Source organism: Lepus europaeus, chromosome 7 (genome assembly GCF_033115175.1).
Source record: "Lepus europaeus isolate LE1 chromosome 7, mLepTim1.pri, whole genome shotgun sequence".
NCBI classification, from domain to species: domain Eukaryota; kingdom Metazoa; phylum Chordata; class Mammalia; order Lagomorpha; family Leporidae; genus Lepus; species Lepus europaeus.
This window is the reverse complement of record NC_084833.1, coordinates 61607023-61631133: the sequence shown is the minus strand read 5'-3', so window position 1 is coordinate 61631133 and position 24111 is coordinate 61607023. Positions and strand designations below refer to the sequence as shown.

General features: G+C 48.2%; 1 protein-coding gene across 7 annotated transcripts in view; it reads left to right on the top strand.

Moving 5' to 3' along the window:
* The first annotated feature begins 323 nt into the window (after window positions 1-323).
* The window catches only part of XNDC1N (XRCC1 N-terminal domain containing 1, N-terminal like), a 26284-nt gene continuing 2496 nt past the window's right edge, over window positions 324-24111 (top strand). The window contains exons 1-11 of one of the 7 annotated variants that reach the window (XM_062196634.1): window positions 324-625; window positions 1413-1584; window positions 1824-1947; window positions 5822-5996; window positions 9016-9157; window positions 9889-10044; window positions 11066-11244; window positions 17524-17609; window positions 17845-18017; window positions 22461-22533; window positions 23809-23936. In XM_062196634.1, the coding sequence (XP_062052618.1) occupies window positions 5952-5996; window positions 9016-9157; window positions 9889-10044; window positions 11066-11244; window positions 17524-17609; window positions 17845-18017; window positions 22461-22533; window positions 23809-23936 (982 nt within the window). In that variant the 5' untranslated portion in view covers window positions 324-625; window positions 1413-1584; window positions 1824-1947; window positions 5822-5951. Of the gene's footprint in view, window positions 635-672; window positions 842-1412; window positions 1585-1823; window positions 1948-5821; window positions 5997-9015; window positions 9158-9888; window positions 10045-11065; window positions 11245-17523; window positions 17610-17844; window positions 18018-22460; window positions 22534-23808; window positions 23937-24111 lie in introns of those variants that run through there. The other 6 variants (XM_062196637.1, XM_062196635.1, XM_062196632.1 and 3 more) reach the window with 6 other exon arrangements.

Here is a 24111-nt window from a genome sequence, read left to right as displayed (position 1 = left end):
AGCTGTCAGAGACCTAGAGACTACCTAGCTGCTACTCGATTCAGATTTAAGGAGGAATGATTCCTCTGCTCTTCCAAGCTGAGGCGGCGGAGGATACAGAGAAAATGAGAAAGTGGGCTTGTATTATTGTCACTGCAAAGGTTTCACTACTCTCCCCTTTGGAAAGTCAAAGAGTCCCTACGTGGACAATTTGCGCGACGCTCCCTTACTCTGGGTGCCACGGCGTGATGTGTGGAAACTTAGGACTACATTTCCCATGTGGCACCGAACTTGACCCGGAAGTGCAAATTCTGCTCCCGCGACAAGACGGTCGTCCGTGAAAATATACAGAAACACATCTCACCCACGCACACACACTCGCCCGTGTATTTCTCTGGCGTATCTGTCTTCTTGCCTCAGCGGGAGTCATTTTTCAGAAACGCGGTTTTTTTAGGCCCCAGAACGAATTGCTGAGCTTCGAGAGGAGGAAGAGTGACGCTAGGGGTCAGAAGGCAGAGGTTAGAGGGCCGAATTGGCGGGAGAATAGGTTTGTGGTCCAAGATCAGAGATTGCAGAGGCTCCTTAAAGTTCATGGTTCCGGTGAGAGGCGCTGAAGTTCGTTGATGAAGAGGGGAGTGGCCGATAGGTAGGACGGGTGGGTATAAAGGAATGGGAGGAGCTGCCGGTTTCGGGGAGCTGAGGAAGCAGCCGGGAGTTCAGGCTTCTGATGCTGAGAGCTGAAGAACTTTGCAGGATTTCCGTGGCCCCCGAAGCCCACCTATTTAGGGTTTCATGCCGTTTCATACGCCTCCGTATTCGTTCCATTCCACATCCTGCGACCTCAGCTCCGACCCCTCTTTCTGTAGGTCTTGCTCATTGTGTCCCTTCCTACCTGATTTTCAACGCCCTGCCCCTTGTCCACCTGAGCTAGTACTGTAGCCCGGCTCACACACCCCAGACGTCTGGGCTGGATCCATCCAGGGAACCTGTGGGCTCCACAGAGGCCCTAGAATACCAGTCAGCTTTATTTGAGTGCCATCGGGAAGTTAGAGGATAAATATTTACCCCATCTACAGGCATTTAGTTTACTTAAAAATAATGCAAATGTAAGTTGAATTTGCCTCTTCTGCTCTTGGGCCAGTTACCCTCTCATCCTCCCCAGAAACAACCTTTTTTATGAATTAGATATGTGTCTGCCAGACCTTAACAAAATTTTGTGTCTATCATACACAGTATATAGCATTAGTTTTTAATGAACATAAATGTTTTCTATGTATCATTCTATAACCTAATTATTTAACTCAGTGTTATTTTTGAGACCTGTGTTTATGTTTAATTACATCTAATTCATTCCTTTTATCTGTTACATAGTTTTTTTTTTTTAATATATAGCATTATACTTCTTTAAAGATTTGTTTTGTTTATTTGAAAAGCAGTGTGACAGAGAGAGGAGGAGATAGATCTTCCATCTGCTGGTTCACTCCCCAAACGGCTGCAACGACCAGGGCTGGGCCAGGCCAAAGCCAGGAGCCAGGAGCTTCTTCTGGGCCTCCCACAAGAGCGCAGGAGCCCAAGCACATGGGCCATCTTCCACTGCTTTCCCAGGTGCATTAGTGGGGAGTTGGATTGGAGGTGGAGCAGCCGGAACTCAAACCTGTGCTCATGTGGGATGCTGGCATCACAGGCAGCAGCTTTACTGTCTACACCACAGCATCAGCCTCTTGTTGGCCTTTGGTTAAGGAGTTTGTTGTGTTTGCCAGAAATTTGTGCTGAAACTCTGATTGGAGTTCTATTGACTTACAAGATTACACTTTCAATGGCTGTTTACAATGCCTGTATTTCAGGTTATCTCTGAGATGTAGAAGATGATGAAAATGACAGAAATCTGTATCCTGAAAGAGCTCACTGCTTAGTGAGGAGGCACACAGGGGAGGCCATTACAAAAACAGGACAAGAGCCTTTGTAAAGGTGAGCCCCGAAAGAACTCAGTCCTTAGACAACTGCCTACAGTTTGATAGACAATGAGCCCCATGAAAAAGTTGGTATATGTGTTATTCTCCACTGTGTGTCCACTACAGAGTACGGTGCCTGGTATCTACTAGATATTCCTTAAAGTATTATCTGAATGCAGTATCTAAGATTGACAGTTTCAGGGTTCCCAAACCAAGAATGTCATTTGGGGCTGGTCAACTCAGACATCATTTGTTGGTGGTGAGAACTGGTGGAGTTTTTCATATCACTTTACAAAAACATATGGGTTGCCAGTGCCGAGGCTCAATAGGCTAATCCTCCGCCTGTAGCACTGGCATCCCAGGTTCTAGTCCCAGTCGGGGCGCCGGATTCTGTCCCGGTTGCTCCTCTTCCAGTCCAGCTCTCTGCTGTGGCCTGGGAGTGCAGTGGAGGATGGCCCAAGTGCTTGAGCCCTGCACTTGCATGGGAGACCAGGAGAAGCACCTGGCTCCTGGCTTCGGATCAGCGCAGTGCGCCGGCTGCAGCATGCCAGCCGCAGCGGCCATTGGAGGGTGAACCAACGGCAAAGGAAGACCTTTCTCTCTTTCTCTCTCTCTCTCACTGTCCACTCTGCCTGTCAAAAACAAAAACATACGGGTTGAATAGCTTTATGTCAGATGCTTGGGAGCAGAAGTGTTTTTTAGATTTTGGAATATTTGCATGTATCTTGGGGAGAAGTGTTTTTCTAAACATGAAATTCATTTGTGTTTTATATAAACCTATACACATAGCCTAGAGTTTTTTTTTTTTTTTTTTTTTTTTTTACAGGCAGAGTGGACAGTGAGAGAGAGAGACAGAGAGAAAGGTCTTCCTTTTTGCCGTTGGTTCACCCTCCAATGGCCGCTGCGGCCGGCACATCGCGCTGATCCGAAGCCAGGAGCCAGGTGCTTCTCCTGGTCTCCCATGGGGTGCAGGGCCCAAGCACTTGGGCCATCCTCCACTGCACTCCCTGGCCACAGCAGAGAGCTGGCCTGGAAGAGGGGCAACCGGGACAGGATCGGTGCCCCGACCGGGACTAGAACCCGGTGTGCCGGCGCCGCAAGGCGGAGGATTAGCCTAGTGAGCTGCGGTGCCGGCCAAGCCTAGAGGTTTTATCTAGTACTTTTAGCAGGCCTGTGTTTTGACTGTAGTCCATCCCATGAAATCAGATGTGGAATTTTCCACTTGTGGCAGCACTTTGAGTTGCTGACTGGGGAGCATTTCAGACTTTAGGTTTTCAGATTAGGGACGCTCAACCCTACCTACTATGAGTTTCTCCAAAACAGAGACCATATCTTATTTATTTTGGTTATTTTGACATCTCCAAGAGCCAGCAGAGAGTAGGAAGAGCTGTTTAATGCTCAGTGAGTTCCTGTCTTTGGGAATAATCAGCTCTGCTCACTCTGCAGGGCTGCCGAGGTGACTCGGGACTCAGGCTTTTCTCTCTCCCTGAGCCTTCGCCGCACAGGGACTGCAATGCCTGCCGTGTGGATGCTGCTCACTCAGGGTGTGCCTCTGATTGCTACAGTCTCCCCGACCTCGAGTGCTCTGTGACTGCCAGCCTTTTGGAGCTCAGTTTTTAGGGTCATTCTGGCAGTGGACATTTGCCAGTCAGGACCCGGATGCTTTTCCCTCCTGTGGAACTAGGTGTATTAGGTACACAGAAGTGAGTCAGGCATGAAACCTGTTCTCCAAGAACTTATGTCAAGAGACATATAATTGTAATACAAGGCACTCTGTGTTAAATGCTGAATGAGAAATGGCAGGATGGAGCTGTCACCTGGAGCTGATTAAGCAGAGAGAAGGTGACATTTGAGTACCAGAATACATTAGGTTTAACAAGTTGGAAAGAAAGTGAGCATTCCAAGCAGAGGCAATGGTGTGAGTAAAGCCTTGGAGGTAGGAATAAAATATTTTTGGTAGGGGTAGGCAAGAAGACAGTTTTAAAGATTTATTTAATTATTTGAAAGGCAGAGTGACACGGAAAGAGAGGGAGGAAAAAGAGAGCAATTTTCCATCTGCTGGTTTATTCCTCAAATGGCCACAACAGCCAGGTCTGGGCCAGGCTAAAACCAGGAGCCAGAAACTCCATCCTGGTTTCCCACATAGGTGGCTAAGAACCTGGACCATCTTCCACCATCTTCCCTGTCAGATTAGCTGGGTTAGCAGTGGAGCAGCCAGGACTTGAACCAGCCGCCAAGTAGGGATGCTTAACCCACTACACCACAACACCAGCTACAGGCAAAAAGACATTATAATCAGGAATATATCAGAGGTCGTAGGCTCAAATTTTTAGGGGCCAGGTCAATAACAAACATGAGTAAAATGGGCCAATATAAATATTTGAAGAGACCCTACCTAACAACATTCAGACAACTTTAAAATATTTCTTACCAGGGGCCGGTGCTGTGGCTCACTTGGTTAATCCTCCACCTGCGGCGCGGGCATCCCACATGGGCGCTGGGTTCTAGTCCCGGTTGCTCTTCTTCCAGTCCAACTCTCTGCTGTGGCCTGGGAGGGCAGTGGAGGATGGCCCAAGTGCTTGGGCCCTGCACCCGCATGGGAGACCAGGAGGAAGCACCTGGCTCCAGGCTTCGGATCGGCGCAGCGCTGGCCGTGGCGGCCATTTGGGGGGTGAACCAACGGAAGGAAGACCTTTCTGTTTTTCTCTCTCTGTCTATAACTCTACCTGTCAAATAAAAAAAAAAATATTTCTTACCAAAGAATTCTTGAAGCTACGGGTTGAATGCATGAGAGTTCACTATAGTACTATATGTGTTTGTGCATGAATTTAAAATTTTCCACAAAAAGTTTATCAGAAACAAGGTACAAATACCCCATATAAACTTTTTTTTTTAAGACTAAATAAATAGGCAAAACAGTGATTTGGACAAAATACATCGTCTGATAAGAATATGAAGCAGGAAACATACAGATGTACATTGTAGATGCTTTGAGGAGCCAACCTGAATTAATATTTTTAGAGCAAGGAATTTACATATGTCAGGAAGTCATTGAAGATTTCTAGTAGAGGAGTGTCTTAATGAAAAGCTAATTTAGGAAGAAGCATTTTGTGAAAAGAACAAAACAGAGTCCTAGCATAGATTCACTTGAGCATTGTTATCATTCCTTCCTGTGTACTAGTTTCTAGGAATATGAATCCCTTAAGGCACAATTCATGTTCCTGGGGGTGGGAGGAGGGGCTCACCTATAAGTAAATCCAACATTAAAATCAGAATATATTATTTCGTACTTGCCGCTCTGTCCCCTTGTGGCTGCATTCCAGTTGTTGCACATTTGTTGGAGCTGTCAGCTGGTGCAGATCTGCTCCCTGGCCCCATCCTCATCTGGCCCATGGAGATTGTCAGAAATGGACAGGCCGGCACCGTGGCTCACTTGGCTAATCCTCCACCTGCGGCGCCGGCACCCCAGGTTCTAGTCCTGCTTGGGGCACCGGGTACTAGTCTCGTTTGCTCCTCTTCCAGTCCAGCTCTCTGTGTGGCCTGGAAGGGCAGTGAAGGATGGCCCAAGTGCTTGGGTCCCTGCATCCACATGGGAGACCGGGAGGAAGTACCCGGCTCCTGGCTTCGGATCGGCGCAGCGCCGGCCGTAGCAGCCATTAGGGGAATGAACCAACGGAAGGAAGACCTTTCTCTCTGTCTCTCTCACTGTCTATAACTCTCTCTCTGTCTCTCTCTCACACTGTCTATAACTCTCTCTCTGTCTCATTGTCTTTACTGCCTGGCAAAAAAAAAGAAAAGAAAAGAAATGGACAAACTGACTACTGCAAATGACTCCTGTTGTCATAGAAACAACTATGAGTAGCTTATTTTTCTTTTATTCTGTTCTTCAGGAGTATTGTGAAGATTCTTACTCTTCTGAAAACTGACAGAACCAAAAGATAGGCAGTACCAAAGTGGAGACAGAAGAAATCTTGGGAGAAAGCATTTTTGCCTTCTACTGGGACAACTGCTGGGTCCACCATGGCTCCTGTGAAGATCAGCCATGTGGTATCATTTTCCTCTCAGGTATATTTTTCTTGTTCTTTTTTTAAATTTTCATTTTATTTGAAAGGCATAAAGAGACAGACAGAAAGAGATCTTGAATCTGCTGGTTCACTCACCAGATGCCTACGACAGCAAGGGCTGGACCAGGCTGAAGCCAGGAACCTAGAACTCCATCTAGGTCTCCCAGATGGGAGACAGGGACCCAAAGACTTGAGCCATCATCTGCTGCCTCCCAGGGTATACATTGGCAGGAAGTTGAATCAGAAGCAAAATAGCCAGGACACAAACCAGGCACTATGATATGGGATGCAGACATTCCAAGCAGTGTCTTAACTGCTGCACCAAACACCCACCCTGATTTTTTCTTAAAGATGTATTTATCTGTTTGAGAGGCAGAGTTACAGAGACAGAGGGAGAGACAAAGAGATCTTCCATCTGCTGATTCACTCCCCAAATGGCCACAGTGGCTAGAGCTGAGTCGATCTGAAGCCAAGTGCCAGGAGCTTCTTCCAGGTCTCCCACATGGGGGCAGGAGCCTTGGGCCTTCTTCTACTGCTTTCCCAGGCCATAGCAGAGAGCTGGATGGGAAGAGGAGCAAATGGGACACGAATTGGCACCCATATGGGATTCCGGCAGCACAGGCACAGGCTTAACCTACTATGCCACAGTGCTGGGGCCTCTCCTGATTTTTCTGTCTTAATGACTGAGTGGAGTGAACCAAGATAGGAGTCTTGGCTCCACTTCCAGGAAACTCCTAGTCTAATAGAAGAGGCATTGTTCCTTCTCTGGGAGTCCAGAGTCCAAGGAGAGAAATAGCTCTTGCCCTCAGCTTGTTCCCAGAGCAATGCAGAAAGCATAAGATGCATCGCAAGGAGGTGAAGGTAAAGAGGAAGCCCCCTCAGGGTTGCATGTGTAGAAAGGAGCTGACAAAGCTGCAGGCCCAGTGTCTGCACCCACATCTCCAGAAGGGCAGTGGGTACTGTGTCACTGAGCAGGCCAGGCCCATCCCTGACCTGGAAGGATATCACCACCACCACCCAGTGTGAGCTCAGCCTCTTCCCAAAAACTCCTGTAACACCCTGGTGAGAACTACAACTACTGTATTAGCCCCTGTTCTAAGTAAAATGTTAAAATTATTATACTTTTCCTCCTTGCCTGCATGATCAGCCTAAACAATTTTCTTTGTAGACTCTTAGCTTTATAAAATGATTGTGATTTGCAAACTGTACCCTATAGGGACCCACTTCTAGAGGGAAGGGAGAATAAGTATTATCTTTAGTGCCCTCTACACACCATGCTTTAGCCAGAACCCTCTTTTATTTATCAAATACATATATTCAGGAGTTGGTGTCGTAGCACAGGAGGTTAAGCCATTGCTTGCAACCAGCATCCCATATTGGAGTACCAGGCAGCTAGTCCTGTCTGTTCCACTTCTGACCCAACTCCCTGCTAATGTGCCTAGAAAGGCATCAGCCCTGCCACCCACATGGGAGACTCGGATGGACTTCCTAGCTCGGGGCTTCAGCTTGACTCAGCCCTGGCTGTTGAGGCCATCTGGGGGTGAACCAGCAGATGAATGATAACGCTCTCTCTCTCCACCTCTCTGTCACTTTGCCTTTCAAATAAATAAATAAAATGTTTTTAAAAAGGAAAGGTTTTTTTGTTTTTTTTTTTTTAAGATTTATTTATTTGAAAGGCGGAGTGACAGAGAGGCAGAGAGAGAGGGAGAGAGAGAAAGAGGTCTTCCATCTGCTAGTTCACTCCCTAAATGGCTGCAACGGCTGGAGCTGGGCTGATCCAAAGCCAGGAGCCAGAAGCTGCTCTGTGTCTCCCATGTGAGTGGAGGGGCTCAAAGAGTTGAGCCATCTTCTACTGCTTTCCCAGGCCATAGCAGAGAACTGGATTAGAAGTGAAGCAGCTAGGACTCGAACCAGTGCCCCTATGGGATGTCGGCACTGCAAGCAGCAACTTTGCCTGCTATGCCACAGTGATGGCCCCAGAAGGGTTTTATTGCTAAACCAAAACAAGATTGAAAAGCACAAGGCCGGCGCCATGGCTCAATAGGCTAATCCTCAGCCTTGCGGCGCCAGCACCCCGGGTTCTAGTCCCGGTTGGGGCACTGGATTCTGTCCCGGTTGCCCCTCTTCCAGGCCAGCTCTCTGCTGTGGCCAGAGAGTACAGTGGAGGATGGCCCAAGTGTTTGGGCCCTGCACCCCATGGGAGACCAGGAGAAGCACCTGGCTCCTGCCATCGGATCAGTGTGGTACGCCGGCCGCCATTGGAGGGTGAACCAACGGCAAAGGAAGCCCTTTCTCTTTGTCTCTCTCTCTCACTGCCTACTCTGCCTGTCCAAAAAAAAAAAAAAAAAAACAAAAAGAAAAGCACAAATCTAGTCTTCCCCCTTTACTTATGAATGAGGAAATTTAGGTCCAGAGAGAGGAATAGTTTGCTCAAGGCCTGTCAACCAAACAATATCTGACTTAGGGTTAGAACTCAGAATTTGTATCTCAATATCATTGTTGTTGACTTTGAGTAATCTCTTTATAGCTAAGTATCAGTTACAAACTTAGAGTAAAAATCTTTGCCTTTCTAATTGTCATAGAATTTATCATGAAGATAAATATCTATGAAAACATCTTAGAAATGGAAAAGAAATGGTATAGTGAGGTGGTGAAAAGCTCCAGTTTCAGAAACCTGAGCACTCTGGTTTGGTTGGTTATTTGGCTTGTAACCTTTGGAAAGGTTCTGAACCTCTGTAAGGTTCAGCTTCTTCATCTGTTAATCAAGAAGTTATACTAGTCACCCCGTAAGAGTTGTGAATGAAAAGGAGTCGAGGTGGTCAAAAGTGAGGAAGAAGATAATGGGGTCTCTCAGGTACTCGGCCTGTGATAGCTTTTATCCTGTGGGTTCCCCTCTGGTGCCTCCTCTGCCATCTTAGGATTCCCAGAAGGCTTCAGATTGTAGGGTCCCTCGTTCAAGGTCATTCTTTAGTCCCTTGGGCTCAGTGAGGTTCCTGATTTTTCTGCTGTCTTGGACTTAGGATCCCAAGTATCCTGTGGAGAACTTGCTGAACCCGGACACTCAGAAGGGACCATGGCTCAGCTGCCCTCAGGACAAGAGTGGGCAACTGAAAGTGGAACTACAGCTGGAGAGGGCAGTGCCCATTGGCTACATCGACGTGGGTGAGTCCCGTGGGGCTGGGAGCCTCTGCAGGAGGACACAGGAATGGTACTCCCCTCCAACCGCGCCAGACGGCCCAGTCCATCTGGCTAAGCAGCCTCCCTGAGTAAGCCCTGCCTGGTGTGAAGGGGCCAGGTCTGTGGTGCGTGAGAACTCCAGGCGCGCCTTGAGTTACATAACGTCCCTGCCCTGCTTTGACCCGAGCAGTCCGGGTAAAGCCTCAGGACGCGGACAGTTACGAATGTCAATAAACAGACTCTGCATACAGCTCTGAGTGTCAGTGCAAGAGGATGCTCAAAGGATTAGCTGTGCAGAATTAGTCCAGGATGACAGACTGAGAATCTTGACCTCTGCATCCTCCGGAATGAAGGACTGTCAGAGACCACTGGTCTCAGCTTTGTCAGGACAGAGAAACGTCAGGCTCCCTAGCAAGGATTTAAGAGTGACGGAATTTAGCACTACCTGCCAGGGCCAGAGGACAGGGAAACCGCGAGTCCCTAAATTCAGGGAAGGTTTCTGGCTGGCAGGGCCTGGTGAACTGTCACATCGTCACTCAGTGGCCCAGGTCTCATCCCATTGCAGGAACCAGCTCCCTGTTCAGCTCCAGCTGTCGCTGGGCCTAACCTCAGCTTCCAACTACCTCTAGGCTGGAGGAGTGCCCTCCTCCCACCCCATTCTCCTGCTTGCAGTCATCCCCCAGCCTTTAACCTTATCCCAAATCTATCATCCCCAGGTAACTGTGGCTGTGCTTTCCTGCAAATCGATGTGGGCCGCTCTTCCTGGTCTCTGGACAGACCTTTCGTCACCCTGCTCCCTGCCACCATGCTGATGTCCCTAACTGATTCAAAGCAGGGGAAGAACAGCTCAGGGGTCCGCATGTTTAAACACGGTAAAGAGGGCAAAAGAGGAGGAGGTGGGGAGGTTTTCGAGAAAGAGAAACAGGGGCTGTCAGTGCTGTGGGTGCCGATGGTCGGGAGGAGAGGGCAGTTAATGAATGATTCGCTTGTGTGTGAGTTGTGTGATGGGGACGCGTGATGGCTGGGGATACTTATGAGGCATGATTTCTATTTACACGTAACTTGTGTAATGGAGGATGGAGCCCAGCATAGAGCACCCGCTGGCAGATTACTGGTTTTATTGTTTGTGTAAACCTTGTAAGTACAGGTCCAGGATCAGTGTGTAGGTGAGTGACAGGAGGCTGTAAGGTGGCTGTAGTTACATAGCAGGAGGCATTTCCTGACTTATGTTGATGCCAGTCTCTGTTCACTAGGCCCTGCAGAAAAAGCATAAAATCTGACTCCTGGCCTCTAGGGGCTTACAATCTATTAAGGATTTTTCTGGGTTTGCATTGGAGGTGTTTGGACTGTTGAAAAGGAAGAATGGTGCAGGGGGAGGGACATATGCAGTGGCAGAGATGAGGGACTGACAAGACAGTGTGAGGGCCTCGAGGGTGAGGGGTTTGTGATAAGGATGCATGAGTAGGTGTGTAGAGCATGTGGTGGTGTGAGGGAGGGGTCTCAGCTGATCCACTGGGTGAGTAGTGTCCCCACACCCCACCACTGTGGATACAGATACTCATGTTAAAGTGAGATGCTGATGAGGTTTCTGGAGAGGTGTAGAATGAGGATGTGTTCATGCTGAGAGCAGCGTGGAACCAAGACAGATGGGTGACGGTGCGGAGGCACTGGGTCTGAGAAGCCCCTGCCTGGCCTGCTTGGCTTTATCACGCCCTGAGCACTGAAGCCTGAGGGCCACAGTTACTGATGAGCCCCCTCTTCCTTGTGTCGGAGTTCACTCTGCAGAGCCCCTGCTTGTCTTTCCTTGCCCCAGCGTTTACCTTCTTTTCCTTTCCCCCTTCCATTTATGTCCGCTTTCCACCCATCCGCCCCTTTTCTGTTTTTTTCCTGGAGATGATTTCCTGGCTCCAGCCTCAGGAGAGTCCTGGGATCGGCTTCGCCTGACCTGCTCCCAGCCCTTCACCCGGCAGCAGTCCTTCGGGCTGGCTTTCCTGCGGGTGCGTTCCTCCCTGGACTCCTCGGATGACCCTGCGATGGATCCCACAGCCGCTGTGCGCCCTGGGCTGAGTCAGGTACGTGGAATGGTGGAGCAAGGCTGCAGTGTTTTCCTTCCCACCTCAGGTTTCTGGTCAGGAACGTGGTGCTTGATTGAGAGGTAGACACGCACACAGGCACCAGTGGGCTTGCTACTCCTTCTTGCAGGTAGGAGTGTAGCCCTTCTTCCCTCACACGTGGAAACTGCGGGTGAATGTCATGTACATAAAGCTATGGGACCAATCACTCTTGGGCCAGAATGCAGGTCTTTTTGGATCCAAACTTAAGGTCACACTTTGTGTATAGGTTCTTGCAGGCCAGAGCTTTCATCAGACTTTTCCTTTCAGTGCCTAAGTCCCAAAGCTCCCTTATATTCACATCATAATTTTGGAAACTGGAAAACAAAAATGCTTAGGGAGCGTCTAGCCCCAGCCACCTCATTTTACATCTCAGATAAGGAAGCTTACACACATTCAAAGTCACACAGTGAGTCAGAGCAGAGTGGGGACAAGAAATTGGGTCTGCTGTCATCACACCACACTACTTCCCAAGCATACAGTACATTTCTTAGAAGTTTCAAGCATCTGACAACCAGGAGCATCACAGGTCACAGGAGTGAGCCTCATAAGGGTCACTCCGTTGAGGTTACTGAGAAAAAGAAGTGGCAGCATCAGGAGAAGGAAACGGAGTGAGAGCAGACAGAGCAGTGGACACTTTCGTGGTACAGCTTTCAGGGAGACCCAGGGAGCTGTGACAAAGTATGGCTTGATCTGAGATTTGCTCTTACAGGGTGGGAAGGGCTACAGAAGGCAAAAGGACAGCTGAGTGTGCTCCACCATGATGCTTTGGAAGCTGGCATGAATGGAGCCAGGTGTCTGGTCACGGCTGCTAACTGAAATGGAAACTCCGTGAGATTAGGGACCTGCCTGTCCTGTTCTGTAATGTATTCCTGGAACCTAGAACAGTGCCCAGAGCAAAGCAGTTTTTTGATATAAATGTTCTTTGTATAAATGACCTTTCAGAGGGGAGCTGTAGATATAGTCACTGTGAAATATATCGTCCAGGCCAGGACACTGAGGCGCCAAAGAGTGCTATTAATAATTATACCAAGAAGACAGGAAAAGCAGGAATATCCCAGGTTGGACATCTGGCCACCTTAGTTTTGGACTAAATAAAGACTTCCCAGTTTTTTTCCATTTTGGCCATCTGAAGTACTCTGCACCTCTAGGACCATGGTGGACTGAGGCAGGGAATGAGCAACTCCAGAGCTATAATGTCAGGAAGCCATTGAACGTCAATGCAGGATGAAACATGCATTGGGGACCTCATGAAATCATGGGAAGGGAGGTCCTGGAACAGTTCTACAGGAGTCACATGGGACATGGAAACCAGTTGATGGCACTCAGGTTTATAATTTTTTAAAATTTATTTACTTATTTTGAAAGAATTACAAAGGGAGAGAGAGAGAGAGAGAGAGCCCCAGATCATCCATCCACTCATTCACTCTCCAAATGGCCATAATGGCCAGTGCTGGGCCTGGTGAAACCAGGAGCCAGGAGCTTTATCCGGGTCTCCCATGTGGGTGGCAAGGGTCCAAGCACTTGGATGATCCTCTGCTTCCTTTCCCAGGCCATCAGCATGGAGCTGGTTCAGAAGTTGAGCAGCCAGGACTCAAACCAGGGCCCATATGGGATGCTGGTACTGCTTAACCCACTACGCCACAGTGCTGGCCCCAAAGGAAGGTCAACTACTTGAGCCATCATCATCCACTGCTTCCCAAGCATGCTTTAGTAAGGAACTGCATCAGAAGCCTTTGGGACTCAAACCAACGCTCCAGTATGGGATGCAGGCATCCCAAGCAGTGACTTAACCTGCCCACCCCAGTTTTATAATTTGAGACACCTGAAGTGCCATGGACTTATTTCCAATGTGTCAGTCTAATTGGTATATTACAATGAAAGCAAAGCAAGGGCTTTTTAATTAAGTGAAATAAGATTGTTACAATCACTGATTTTGCAGTAAGGAAACAAAATTACAAATAAATTTAGTGGGTGTCCCAGGTCACCCAGCTAAAGAAGTCAGAGTGGATTTAAATGCAGACCACTTGACTCTGAGTACTTGGGGCTCAGAAGCAAAGTTCCTGATGATTAGTTTCATTTATAGTTAAGGTTGAATAAACTCTCTATAAATGTAGTCATACTCTCTAGTAGTACTGTTGTAAAATTCCTAACTAAGATCAGGAATAAATGAAAACCCTAGGAAATTAAACAAAATATTTCCAAATTAATGCTTGGTTCAGGAAGAGACTGAAATGGTGATTAGAAAATATTAAATATTAGGGCAGGCATTTGGCCTGGTAGTTTAGATGCCTGTGTCCCATCTTTGTGTGCCTGGGTTCAGTACCTGCCTCTAGCTCCTGACCCTAGCTTCCTGCTAATGTAGATCCTGGGAGGCAGCAGTGATGGCTTAAGTAATTGGATTCCTGCATCCAGGAAGGAGAGCTGAACTGAACTCTTATATCCCAGCTTCAAACTCTGCTCTTTGTGAGCATTTGGGGAGTGAAACGGTGGGTGGAAACATTATCTGTCTCTCTGCCTTTCAAATGAAATGAAATTGGGGAGGGGGACACAGATGGTTGCCATAGTGGTTAAGCAACCACTTGGGACACCTGCATCCCATACCACAGTGCCAGGTTTCAGTTCCAGCTCCACCCTCCATCCCAGCTTCCTGCTAATGTGCACCCCAGGAGGCAGCAGGCTGACTGACGTACTTGGGTCCCTGCCACCTTAGTGGGAGATCCAGATTGAGTTCTAGGCTCTTAACTGTGGCCTGGCCTACCCCTGGCTGTTGTGAGCATTTGAGGAATGACTCAGCAGATGAGAGATCTTTTTCTGTCTCTGTCTGTGCCTTTCAAGTAAATATTTTTTTAAGCTTTATTTATTTAAAGGCAGAGTTACAGAAAGAGAGGGGAAGAGACACAGAGAGAGATGTTCTACCCGCTGGTTCACTCCCCCAAATGGTTGTAATAGCCAGGCGGAGCCAGGCCAAAGCCAAGAACCAGGAGCACCATTTGTGTCTCTTACAGGTATTAGAGGCTCAAATACATGAGCCATCTTCTGCTGCTTCCCCAGGTACATTAGCAGGGAGCAGGATCATAAATAGAGCAGCCAGGCCTCAAACTGGTGCTCATATGATATGCCAGTATTGCAGGTGGTGACCTAACCTGCTGCACCACAATGCCAGCCCCCAATACATAGCATTTTTTATTTTATTTTTTTTAAAGATTTATTTTATTTATTTGAAAGAGTTACAGAGAGAGGTAGACTAGAGAGAGAGGTCTTCCATCCACTGGTTGACTCCCCAGATGGCTGCAACAGCCAGAGCTGTGCCGATCCAAAGCAAAGAGCCAGGAGCTTCTTCTGGGTTTCCCATGTGGGTGCAGGGTCCCAAGGACTTGGGCCATCTTCTACTGCTTTCCCAGGTCATAGCAGAGAGCTGGATAGGAAGTGGAGCAGCTAGGTCTTGAACTGGAGCCCATAAGGGATGCCAGCGCTTCAGGCCAGGGTGTTAACCCGCTGCGCCACAGCACTGCTCCCCCCCCAACATAACATTTTTAAAAAGAAAATATTACTTCTTAAGCTTGAAAAATGAGGCCAAAGCCATGCTTTATGAGAAAGACATTAACTTTTTTTTTTTTTTTTTTTTTTTTTTTTTTGACAGGCAGAGTGGATAGTGAGAGAGAGAGAGAGACAGAGAGAAAGGTCTTCTTTTTTGCCATTGGTTCACCCTCCAGTGGCCGCTGCGGCCGGTGCATCGAACCAGGTGCTTCTCCTGGTCTCCTATGGGGGTGCAGGGCCCAAGGACTTGGGCCATCCTCCACTGCCTTCCCGGGCCATAGCAGAGAGCTGGCCTGGAAGGGGGGCAACCAGGACAGAATCCGGCGCCCCAACCAGGACTAGAACCCAGTGTTCTGGCGCTGCAAGGCAGAGGATTAGCCTGTTGAGCCACAGCGCCGGCCGACATTAACTTTTGAAAGAATCTGTGATACAAGGCTCAGAGTTAAGGGGCTGGCCTTGTGGCACAGTGGTTAAGCCACAACTTACAGTAGCAGCCTCCCATATTGTGCTGGTTTGAATTCTAGCTGCTCGGACTTCCTGCTAATGTGCCTGGGAAGGCAACAGAAGATGACCCAAGTATTTGGGTCCCTGCCACCCATGTGGGAGACCCAGATGGAGTTCCTGGCTCCTGGCTTCAGCCAAGCCCAGACCTGGCTGTTGTGGCCATTTGGGAAGTTAACGAGCAGATGAAAGATTGGGCTGGCGCTGTGGCACAGTAGGTTAATCCTCTGCCTGTGGCACCAGCATCCCATATGGGCACCGGTTCCAGTCCCAGCTGCTCCTCTTCCAATCCAACTTTCTGCTATGGCCTGGGAAAGCAGTAGAGGATGGCCCAAGTCCTTGGGCCTCTGCACCTGCGTGGGAGACAGGGAAGAAGCACCTGGCAACTGGCTTCGGATCAGCATAGCTCTGGTTGTTGCAACCATTTGGGGAGGGAACCAACGGAAGGAAGACCTTTTTCTCTGTCTCTCCCTCTCACTGTCTGTAACTCTTAACTTTCAAATAAGTAAATAAAATCTTTAAAAAAAAAATCTCTGTTTCTCTTCCTCTCATTCTCACTCTGCCTTTCAAATAAATAAAATAAATATTTTTTAAAAAAAGAAGAAAGAGTTAAAATTGAAAGAAAAAGAATTTTTTCTAATTTTTAAGGGAAAAAAAGAAATTTATAAAAATAAAAATAGAAATAACCAAAGATAACTGAATTTTGACAGAGAATTAAAAAAACTGTAGCATGCCACATAAATAAAAGGCTCTGTAGAAATAATCTATGTAGAGATCATTGGAAAATTATTATACATAGACATTTATGGAGCTAAAAGAGGTTATAAAATGGCTGTACTAGATAAAGTGACTAATGCTAGAGACATGTGCTATCTATCTGTATACACAAACATTCACACATACATCTCTTCGTAGCTGCTAGAAATGAGGGCTAAAATTGTTAGGACTTTAGGTGCAGGTGAACAAAATTGTTCACAAAATAAATCATATTAAAAATTAAATTGGCCGGCGCAGTGGCTCACTAGGCTAATCCTCCACCTTGCGGCGCCGGCACACCAGGTTCTAGTCCCGGTCGGGGCACCGGATTCTGTCTCAGTTGCCCCTCTTCCAGGCCAGCTCTCTGCTGTGGCCAGGGAGTGCAGTGGAGGATGGCCCAAGTTCTTGGGCCCTGCACCCGCATGGGAGACCAGGAGAGGCACCTGGCTCCTGGCTTCGGAACAGCGCGGTGCAATGGCCGCTGCGCGCCGGCCGCAGCAGCCATTGGAGGGTGAACCAACGGCAAAAAGGAAGACCTTTCTCTCCGTCTCTCTCACTGTCCACTCTGCCTGTCAAAAAAAAAAAAAAAAAGAAATTATTCAATAATATTTAGTAGAATAATAATGATTACAATGTCCCCAAATCATTCAAAGTAGAACTATTTGTATATATAAATATGTATGTATAATTTGTTACTCACAAAGGTGTATAGAGATGAATGATTTTTCTACCTACATTAAGCAGTTTTATGTATATATACACAATGTAAAAATTTTGTTTTCAAAAGTTTGCATTTGACATCAGTCCCCATAGCCCTGTTTTCCTAACAGTACAAATACTTTTATTCCTGGGGGCTTTCAGATTATAGAAAAGCCCTTGGCACTTGGGAACTAAGTATATGGAATCACAGAATCTCAGTTCTTTTTATTTTTTTTAAGGTTTATTTACTTGAGCGGCACAGTTTCAGAGAGAGGGAGAGGCAGAAAGAGAGGTCTTTCATCCACTGGTTCACTCCCCAGATGGCCGCAAAGGCCAGAGCTGAGCTGATCCAAAGCCAGGAGTCAGGAGCTTCTTCTGGGTCTCCCACGTGGGTGCAGGGGCCCAAAGACTTGGGCCATCTTCCACTGCTTTCCCAGGTCATCAACAGGGATCTGGATCAGAAGTGGAGCAGCTGGGACTCAAACTGGCACCCACATGGGACTCTGGTGCCACAGGCAGATGTTCAACCCACTATACTACAGCGCTGGCCCAAGAATCTGAGTTCTTACAGCTAGAAGAGAACTCAGGAGTTCACACATACACACATGCCATGCAGAAACTTCAGCAGATTGTGTTCACTTACTAACCAAGTGGAGTTCCTAGGGTTTGGGAGGAGGCCCTGGCACTAGGTGGCAGTGTCCCCTAATGGCTAACCTTGGTATTTCATGTTTTTCCACTTCTCAGATCTCTTCTGATGACCCAGCAGCTGGTGCCAGCCCGTGGCTGGCTAATCCTTCCATCCGGAGGACGTTCTTCCCAGACCCCCAGAAGTACGTAGCCGCAGTAGCGGAGGTCTCCCAGCCACTTGTCATCTTTCTCCTGGAAGAGAAGGGCCACCAAGTCACTAAGCCGCACACAAGCCTGTACCCTCTCTCCCAGTTGACCACATGCTCCAGGCCCAGCCTGTCTGTGTATCACATTGGCTGTCTTGTCAGATGCCATGTTGTGGATGAGCAGAATGAGGCCTAGCTTCTGCCTGAAGTGAAGTACCCTGTTTCCTTGCAGGAGCACCACGGAAATGTCAAAGCTCAGGGACATGCTATTGCAGCTGCAGCCGGGGGCCCTGGGCCGTTCAGCCCGCATGGTGCTTTCTGCTGCATGCAAGGTGCCTCCAGCCGGTGTGGCAAGCCCAAGGAGCGACCACGCAGCCCCAGGGCCCAGTCATGTGGAGTGTGCAGGTGAGCCCCGGGATTGCGCCTCCCTGTGTCTAGCAGTACCCTTCCTTTCTGAATCCACCAGCAGTCATACAGACAGACTCACAGGCGGGACTCTGAAAAACACCAGCGTCAGTGTTGGCAGAAGAGAATAAACAGTGCATGGGAGCTCACACACTGCTGGCCTAGGAATCAGGAATCCTTAATCTCTTGGGCTCATTTCCTTCTTCTTCAGTGTGAAGGAATTAAACCAAATAATATCTAGGCCCCTTGCAGTCTTCATGTTCTGTGATCCATCTCAGAAAGACCACCTGAGTGTGGTGGTGAATGGAGCGTAACAAAGAAATAAGGTTCAGGAATAGTGCAGTTGTATTGCAGAAGGAGAAAGGGTTAAAAACAAATTGGGATTTTTGCTCTGCACCAGACATTTCTAAGCATGTGTGTGTGTGTGTGTGTCTGTGTCTGTGTGTGGCAGAGTTACAGAAAGGGAGATGGGGAGGTGAGGGGCGGGGAGGAGACAGAGATCTACCATCTTCTGGTTTATTCCTCAATGGCCACAATGGCCAGAGCTGGGCCAGACCAAACCCAGGATCCAGGACATGGGTCCAGGGACCCAAGGACTTGGGCCATCTTCCACTGCTTTACCAGGCACAACAGTAGGGAGCTAGAATGGAAGTGGAGCAGCCAGGACCCGAACTGGTGCCCATACAGGATGTTGGCATCACAGGTGGCAGCATTACCCACTGTGCCACAATACCAGCCCTCCTAGGCATTTAATAGCTTTACCTAATAAATGTCTCAACAAACTTATGTAGTAGATACGCCATCCTCATTTTACAATCTAAAGTTCAATATAAGTAGCAAAGCCTGGATTCGAACCCCCAAAGCTCTTGTTCTTTTTACTATTCTAGATAGCAAGAAAGAGAAAACCAGCAGGGCACTCACTGAAAAGTTAAGAAAGCAGGATCACGGCCGGAGCCGCGGCTCACTAGGCTAATCCTCCGCCTTGCAGCGCCGGCACACTGGGTTCTAGTCCCGGTCGGGGCACCGATCCTGTCCCGGTTGCCCCTCTTCCAGGCCAGCTCTCTGCTGTGGCCAGGGAGTGCAGTGGAGGATGGCCCAGGTCCTTGGGCCCATGCACCCCATGGGAGACCAGGAGAAGCACCTGGCTCCTGCCATCGGATCAGCGCGGTGCGCCGGCCGCAGCGCGCCTACCGCGGCGGCCATTGGAGGGTGAACCAACGGCAAAAGGAAGACCTTTCTCTCTGTCTCTCTCTCTCACTGTCCACTCTGCCTGTCAAAAAAAAAAAAAAAAAAAAAAAAAACAGGATCACATTATTTCATTCAGAATACATTTTTTTTAATTGAAGATCTTACTTATTTGAAAGGCAGAGAGAAAGAGAGAGAGAGAGAGAGAAAGAGAGGTCTTCCATTCACTGGTTCTCTCCCCAAATGGCTGCAACAACCAGGGCTGGGCCAGGCTGAAGCCAGGAACCAGGAGTTTCATCTGGGTCTCCCATGTGGGTGAAAGGGCCCAAACACTTGGGCCATGCTCCATTACTTTCTCAGGTGCATTAGCAGAGAGCTAGATCAGAAGTGGAGCAATCAAGACTTGAACCAGTGCCCATAAAGGATGCTGGCACTTTAGGCAGCGGCTTTACCCACTACACAGCATTGGCCCCTGGAACACTTTATGTATGTATGTATGTATGTATTTGAAAGAAACAGTTACAAAGACAAAGAAAGAGAGACAGAGAAAGAGGTCTTCAATCCCCTTGTTCACTCCCCAAATAGCCACAACGAGCAGAGCTGGGCCAGACTGAAGCTAGGAGATTCCTCCAGATCTCCCACATGGGTGCAGGAGCCCCAGCACTTGAGCCATCCTCCGCTGCTTTCCCAGGCATATAAGCAGGGAGCTGGCTGAGAAGTAGAACAGCCACACTGCTGCTGCTTAAGTGGTGCTTAACCCACTGCACCACAGTACCAGCCCCTGGGACCTTCTTACAAGGAAAAGACTTCTCTTGTCATTTCAAAGAGTATTAGTAAGTATTAGTAAAATTAGTATTAGTAAGTATTAGTAAAATAATGAGTGGATCACTTTGTTGTAAAAATGGGAGATGTGGTTATCCATTGTTGTGTAACAAATTACCCCAAAATTTAGTTTATGATGATTGGGAATCAGTCATGGCTGATTCATTAGCTGTGTGTCATAAGCTTGCTCACCTCAAGGCTAAACTGAAAAGTGTCTGCTGCTCAGCTCACTCACTTGGCTGTTGGTGAGGCTCACTTCCCCAAGGGCTTTTAGACTGAGGCCCTCCTCTGGTCCTTTACCACAAGAGACTCTCTGTAGAGCGGGATGCCAGCTTGTTTGATGAAACTGAGCAAACTAGAAGGCAGGAGAGAGTGCCAGCAAGGCAGAGGTCAGCCTTGGACAACCTAACCACTGGAGCACCATCCCATCACTCTCTCCACAGCCTGTTCATTAGCAGCACTTAGTGGGTTCAGCCTCTACTGAAGGCGAGGCATGTATACCAAGAAGTATCAATAATTGGGAATCACCTCCATGTAGGAAAGATGGAATGTATTTTAAGAGACAAAGAATGGGAGGAAACTAACCATTATTGGGGCACCTACTATGAGCTGAAACTTTCAAAGCACTTTGAAATATTCAGTGTTGTAAAAGTGTTTATAAATTCTGAATGACTAGACAAACGGTGGTGGTGGTTCTTTGTTCACACTCATTTGACAGATGTATACTGAGTATCCCGTATGTGCCAGGTGCTAGGTGGCCAAGATACCACAGGAAATAAAACAGCAATGTTCCTGTAGGTGGTATTGTGGTGTAGCAGGTAAAGCCACCACCTGCAATGCTGGCATCCTATATGGGTGCTGGTTCAAGTCCTGGCTGCTCCATTTCCAATCCAGCTCCCTACTAATGGCCTGGGAAAAGCACCAGAGGATGGTCCAAGTACTTGGGCCCCTGCTACCCTTGTGAAAGTCCCAGATGAAGCTCCTGGCTCCTAGCTTTGGCATGGCTTAGCCCTGGCCATCTGGGGAGTGAACCAGCCTATGGAAGATCTCTCTCTTTCTCTTCAACTCTGATTTTCAAATAAATAAATAAATATTTTTAAAAAATCAACATTCCTACTACACTGAAAAGGCACATGTCCAAGGCACACAAAGGAATCTAACCTACAACTCTGGTAAGTGCTTTGAAAGAAAAGCACAGATTTAGATTAGAGAATCCAGGTGAAGTGCCTCATAAGAGTTAGCATTTTGGGGCCGGCACTATGGCGTAGTAGGTTAAAGCCCCAGCCTGCAGTGCCAGCATCCCATATGGGTGCCAGTTTGAGTCCCAGCTACTCCACTTCCAGTCCAGCTCTCTGATATTGCACCTGGGAAAGCAGCAGAGGATGACCCAAGTGCTTGGGCCCCTGCACCCACGTGGGAGACCTGGATGAAGCTCCTGGCTCCTGGCTCCTGGCTCCTGGCTTCCATTCGGTTCAGCTCCAGCAATTGCGGCTATTTGGGGAGTGAACCAGTGGATGAAAGACACTTCCCCTCTACCGCCTGTCCTCTCTGTGTGTAACTCTGGCTTTCAAATAAATAAATAAATCTTTTTTAAAAAAAAAGAATTAGCATTTCATCTAAGACTTGATGAGCGAGGCAAAGAGGATAGAAAAAATATTCTTTTTTTTTTTTAAGTTTTTTTTTGTTTGACAGGTAGAGTTACAGACAGTGAGAGAGAGAGACAGAGAGAAAGGTCTTCCTTCTGTCGGTTCACCCCTCAAATGGCCACTACGGCTGGCACACTGCGCCGATCTGAAGCCAGGAGCCAGGCGCCTCCTCCTAGTCTCCCATGTAGGTGCCGGGCCCAAGCACTTGGGCCATCCTCCACTGCCTTCCCGGGCCACAGCAGAGAGCTGGAATGAAAGAGGAGCAACCGGGACTAGAACCCGGTGCCCATATGGGATTCCGGCGCCGCAGGCGGAGGATTAACCTAGTACGCCATGGCGCTGGCCCAGAAAAAATATTCTTTTTTTTTTTTTTTTTTTTTTTTTGACAGGCAGAGTGGACAGTGAGAGAGAGAGACAGAGAGAAAGGTCTTCCTTTGCCGTTGGTTCACCCTCCAATGGCCGCCGCGGTAGCGCGCTGCGGCCGGCGCACCGCGCTGTTCCGATGGCAGGAGCCAGGTGCTTATCCTGGTCTCCCATGGGGTGCAGAGCCCAAACACTTGGGCCATCCTCCACTGCACTCCCTAGCCACAGCAGAGAGCTGGCCTGGAAGAGGGGCAACCGGGACAGGATCGGTGCCCCGACCGGGACTAGAACCCGGTGTGCCGGCGCCGCAAGGCGGAGGATTAGCCTGTTGAGCCACGGCGCCGGCCAAAATATTCTTAAAAGAGGGAGCAACACATGTGAAGGGCCTTTTGTTAATAAGTGAAATGTAATGAACATTTCTACACAGAGCCCAGAGCAGAAGGCCACCACCCAGAGAATGCCGTGAGCAGGAAGAAGAGACGGAAAGGGCAGCGCCGGCGGTAAGTAGGTCAGCGTGAAAGACCCAGATCACCTCTCCAGACCTTGCAGCCTGGCTGCTTCAGGTCAGAGAGGGACACTTGTGACTAGGTCCTGATCTCTCAGTCTCTACTGAGAGCAGTAGAGAAAGGATGTCAGACCTGGAGGTAGGTCAAGAGGCAGGCCACAGAGGGCCAGGATGTGAAGGAAAGTACAGTCTTAGGGACTTCATCAAAATATAAATCTTTTCTGCTTCAGAAAACACTGTCAAGAAGATAAAAGCACAGTACTAAAATATGGGAGAAAATATTTGCCCATCATGTATGTGATAAGGCACTTCGATCTAAAGTATATGAGTATGAAGGGCCCTTACAAGTCAACAGTAAGCAGATAACCCAATTTTTGCAATGGACAAAGGATCTGAACAGACTTTTCTCCAAAGAAGATACACAAGTGGCCCATAAGTACCTGAAAAGATGCTCAGTGTCATTAGCCATCAGAGAAATGCAAATCAGAACCACAGTGATCACACCCCCTAGGATGGCTATGACCAGACAGACAGTAACAAGTGTTGGTGAAGATGTGGAGAGACTAGAACTCTCATACATTGCCAGTGAGGATGTAAAATAGTGTAGCGGCTTTGGAAGACAGGTGGCAGTTCTGCAAAAACTCGGGTTCCCACATAACCCAGCAGCTCTTCCTAATACGTAGCACAAAGAACTGTTAACAAGTATTCACAAAAACAAATATTCAACGCAGTACTATTTATAACAGCCATGAAGAAGGAACAACCCAGATGTCCATCAGCCAGTGAATGGATCAACAAAATGTGGTATATCTATACAATGGACTACTGTTCAGCCATTGAAGTGGAATGTACTGATCCCTGCTGAAATACAGGCAGACCTGGAAAACATTACGCTAAGTCAGAGAAGCCAGTCACAGCAGACCACACGGGATACGACTGCATTCACGTCCAGAGCAGACAAATCCACGGAGGCAGCAAGGAGCTTAGTGGTCCAGAGCCTGTGGGGTCAGGAATGGCAATGCCTGCTCATGGATTTGGAGTTTCTTTTGGGGGTGATAGAAATGTCCTGGAATTAGAAAATTATTACAGAGCCCTGAGAATATAGCAAAACCACTGAACTTGCACTTTAAAAGGGCGAATTTTACTGTATGTGTATATCAATAGAATGTCTAAGTCCACATCAGTTCCTCGGGCATTCTTTTTGCCCTAACAGCTCATTCAACCCTTATGCTCTTACTGACAGCTGCTCTTTAACTATTCTTCCTCACAGGCCTCTATCTACCTCTAACTCCCAGCCAAACAGGAGGGGGACGGCAAAGGCAGGACCAAGAGAACAACACCCACCCCAGGCCCAGCACGGTGGTGCCCAGGAGAGTGGACAGTGCCCCCTTTGTGCAGGTGAGCTGCGTTGGCTCGGGCTGTGTGATTACGAGGCATTCCTTGAGGGAGGACTGGGAGATCTGGGAGTTTGGCCAGAAAAACCTATGGCTGTGGACTCGTAGGTAGCCCCCATCATCTCTGCAGCTCCAGGAGTGCCGCTGCATTTTTAGGCACTGTAATTCAAGACAGTTTC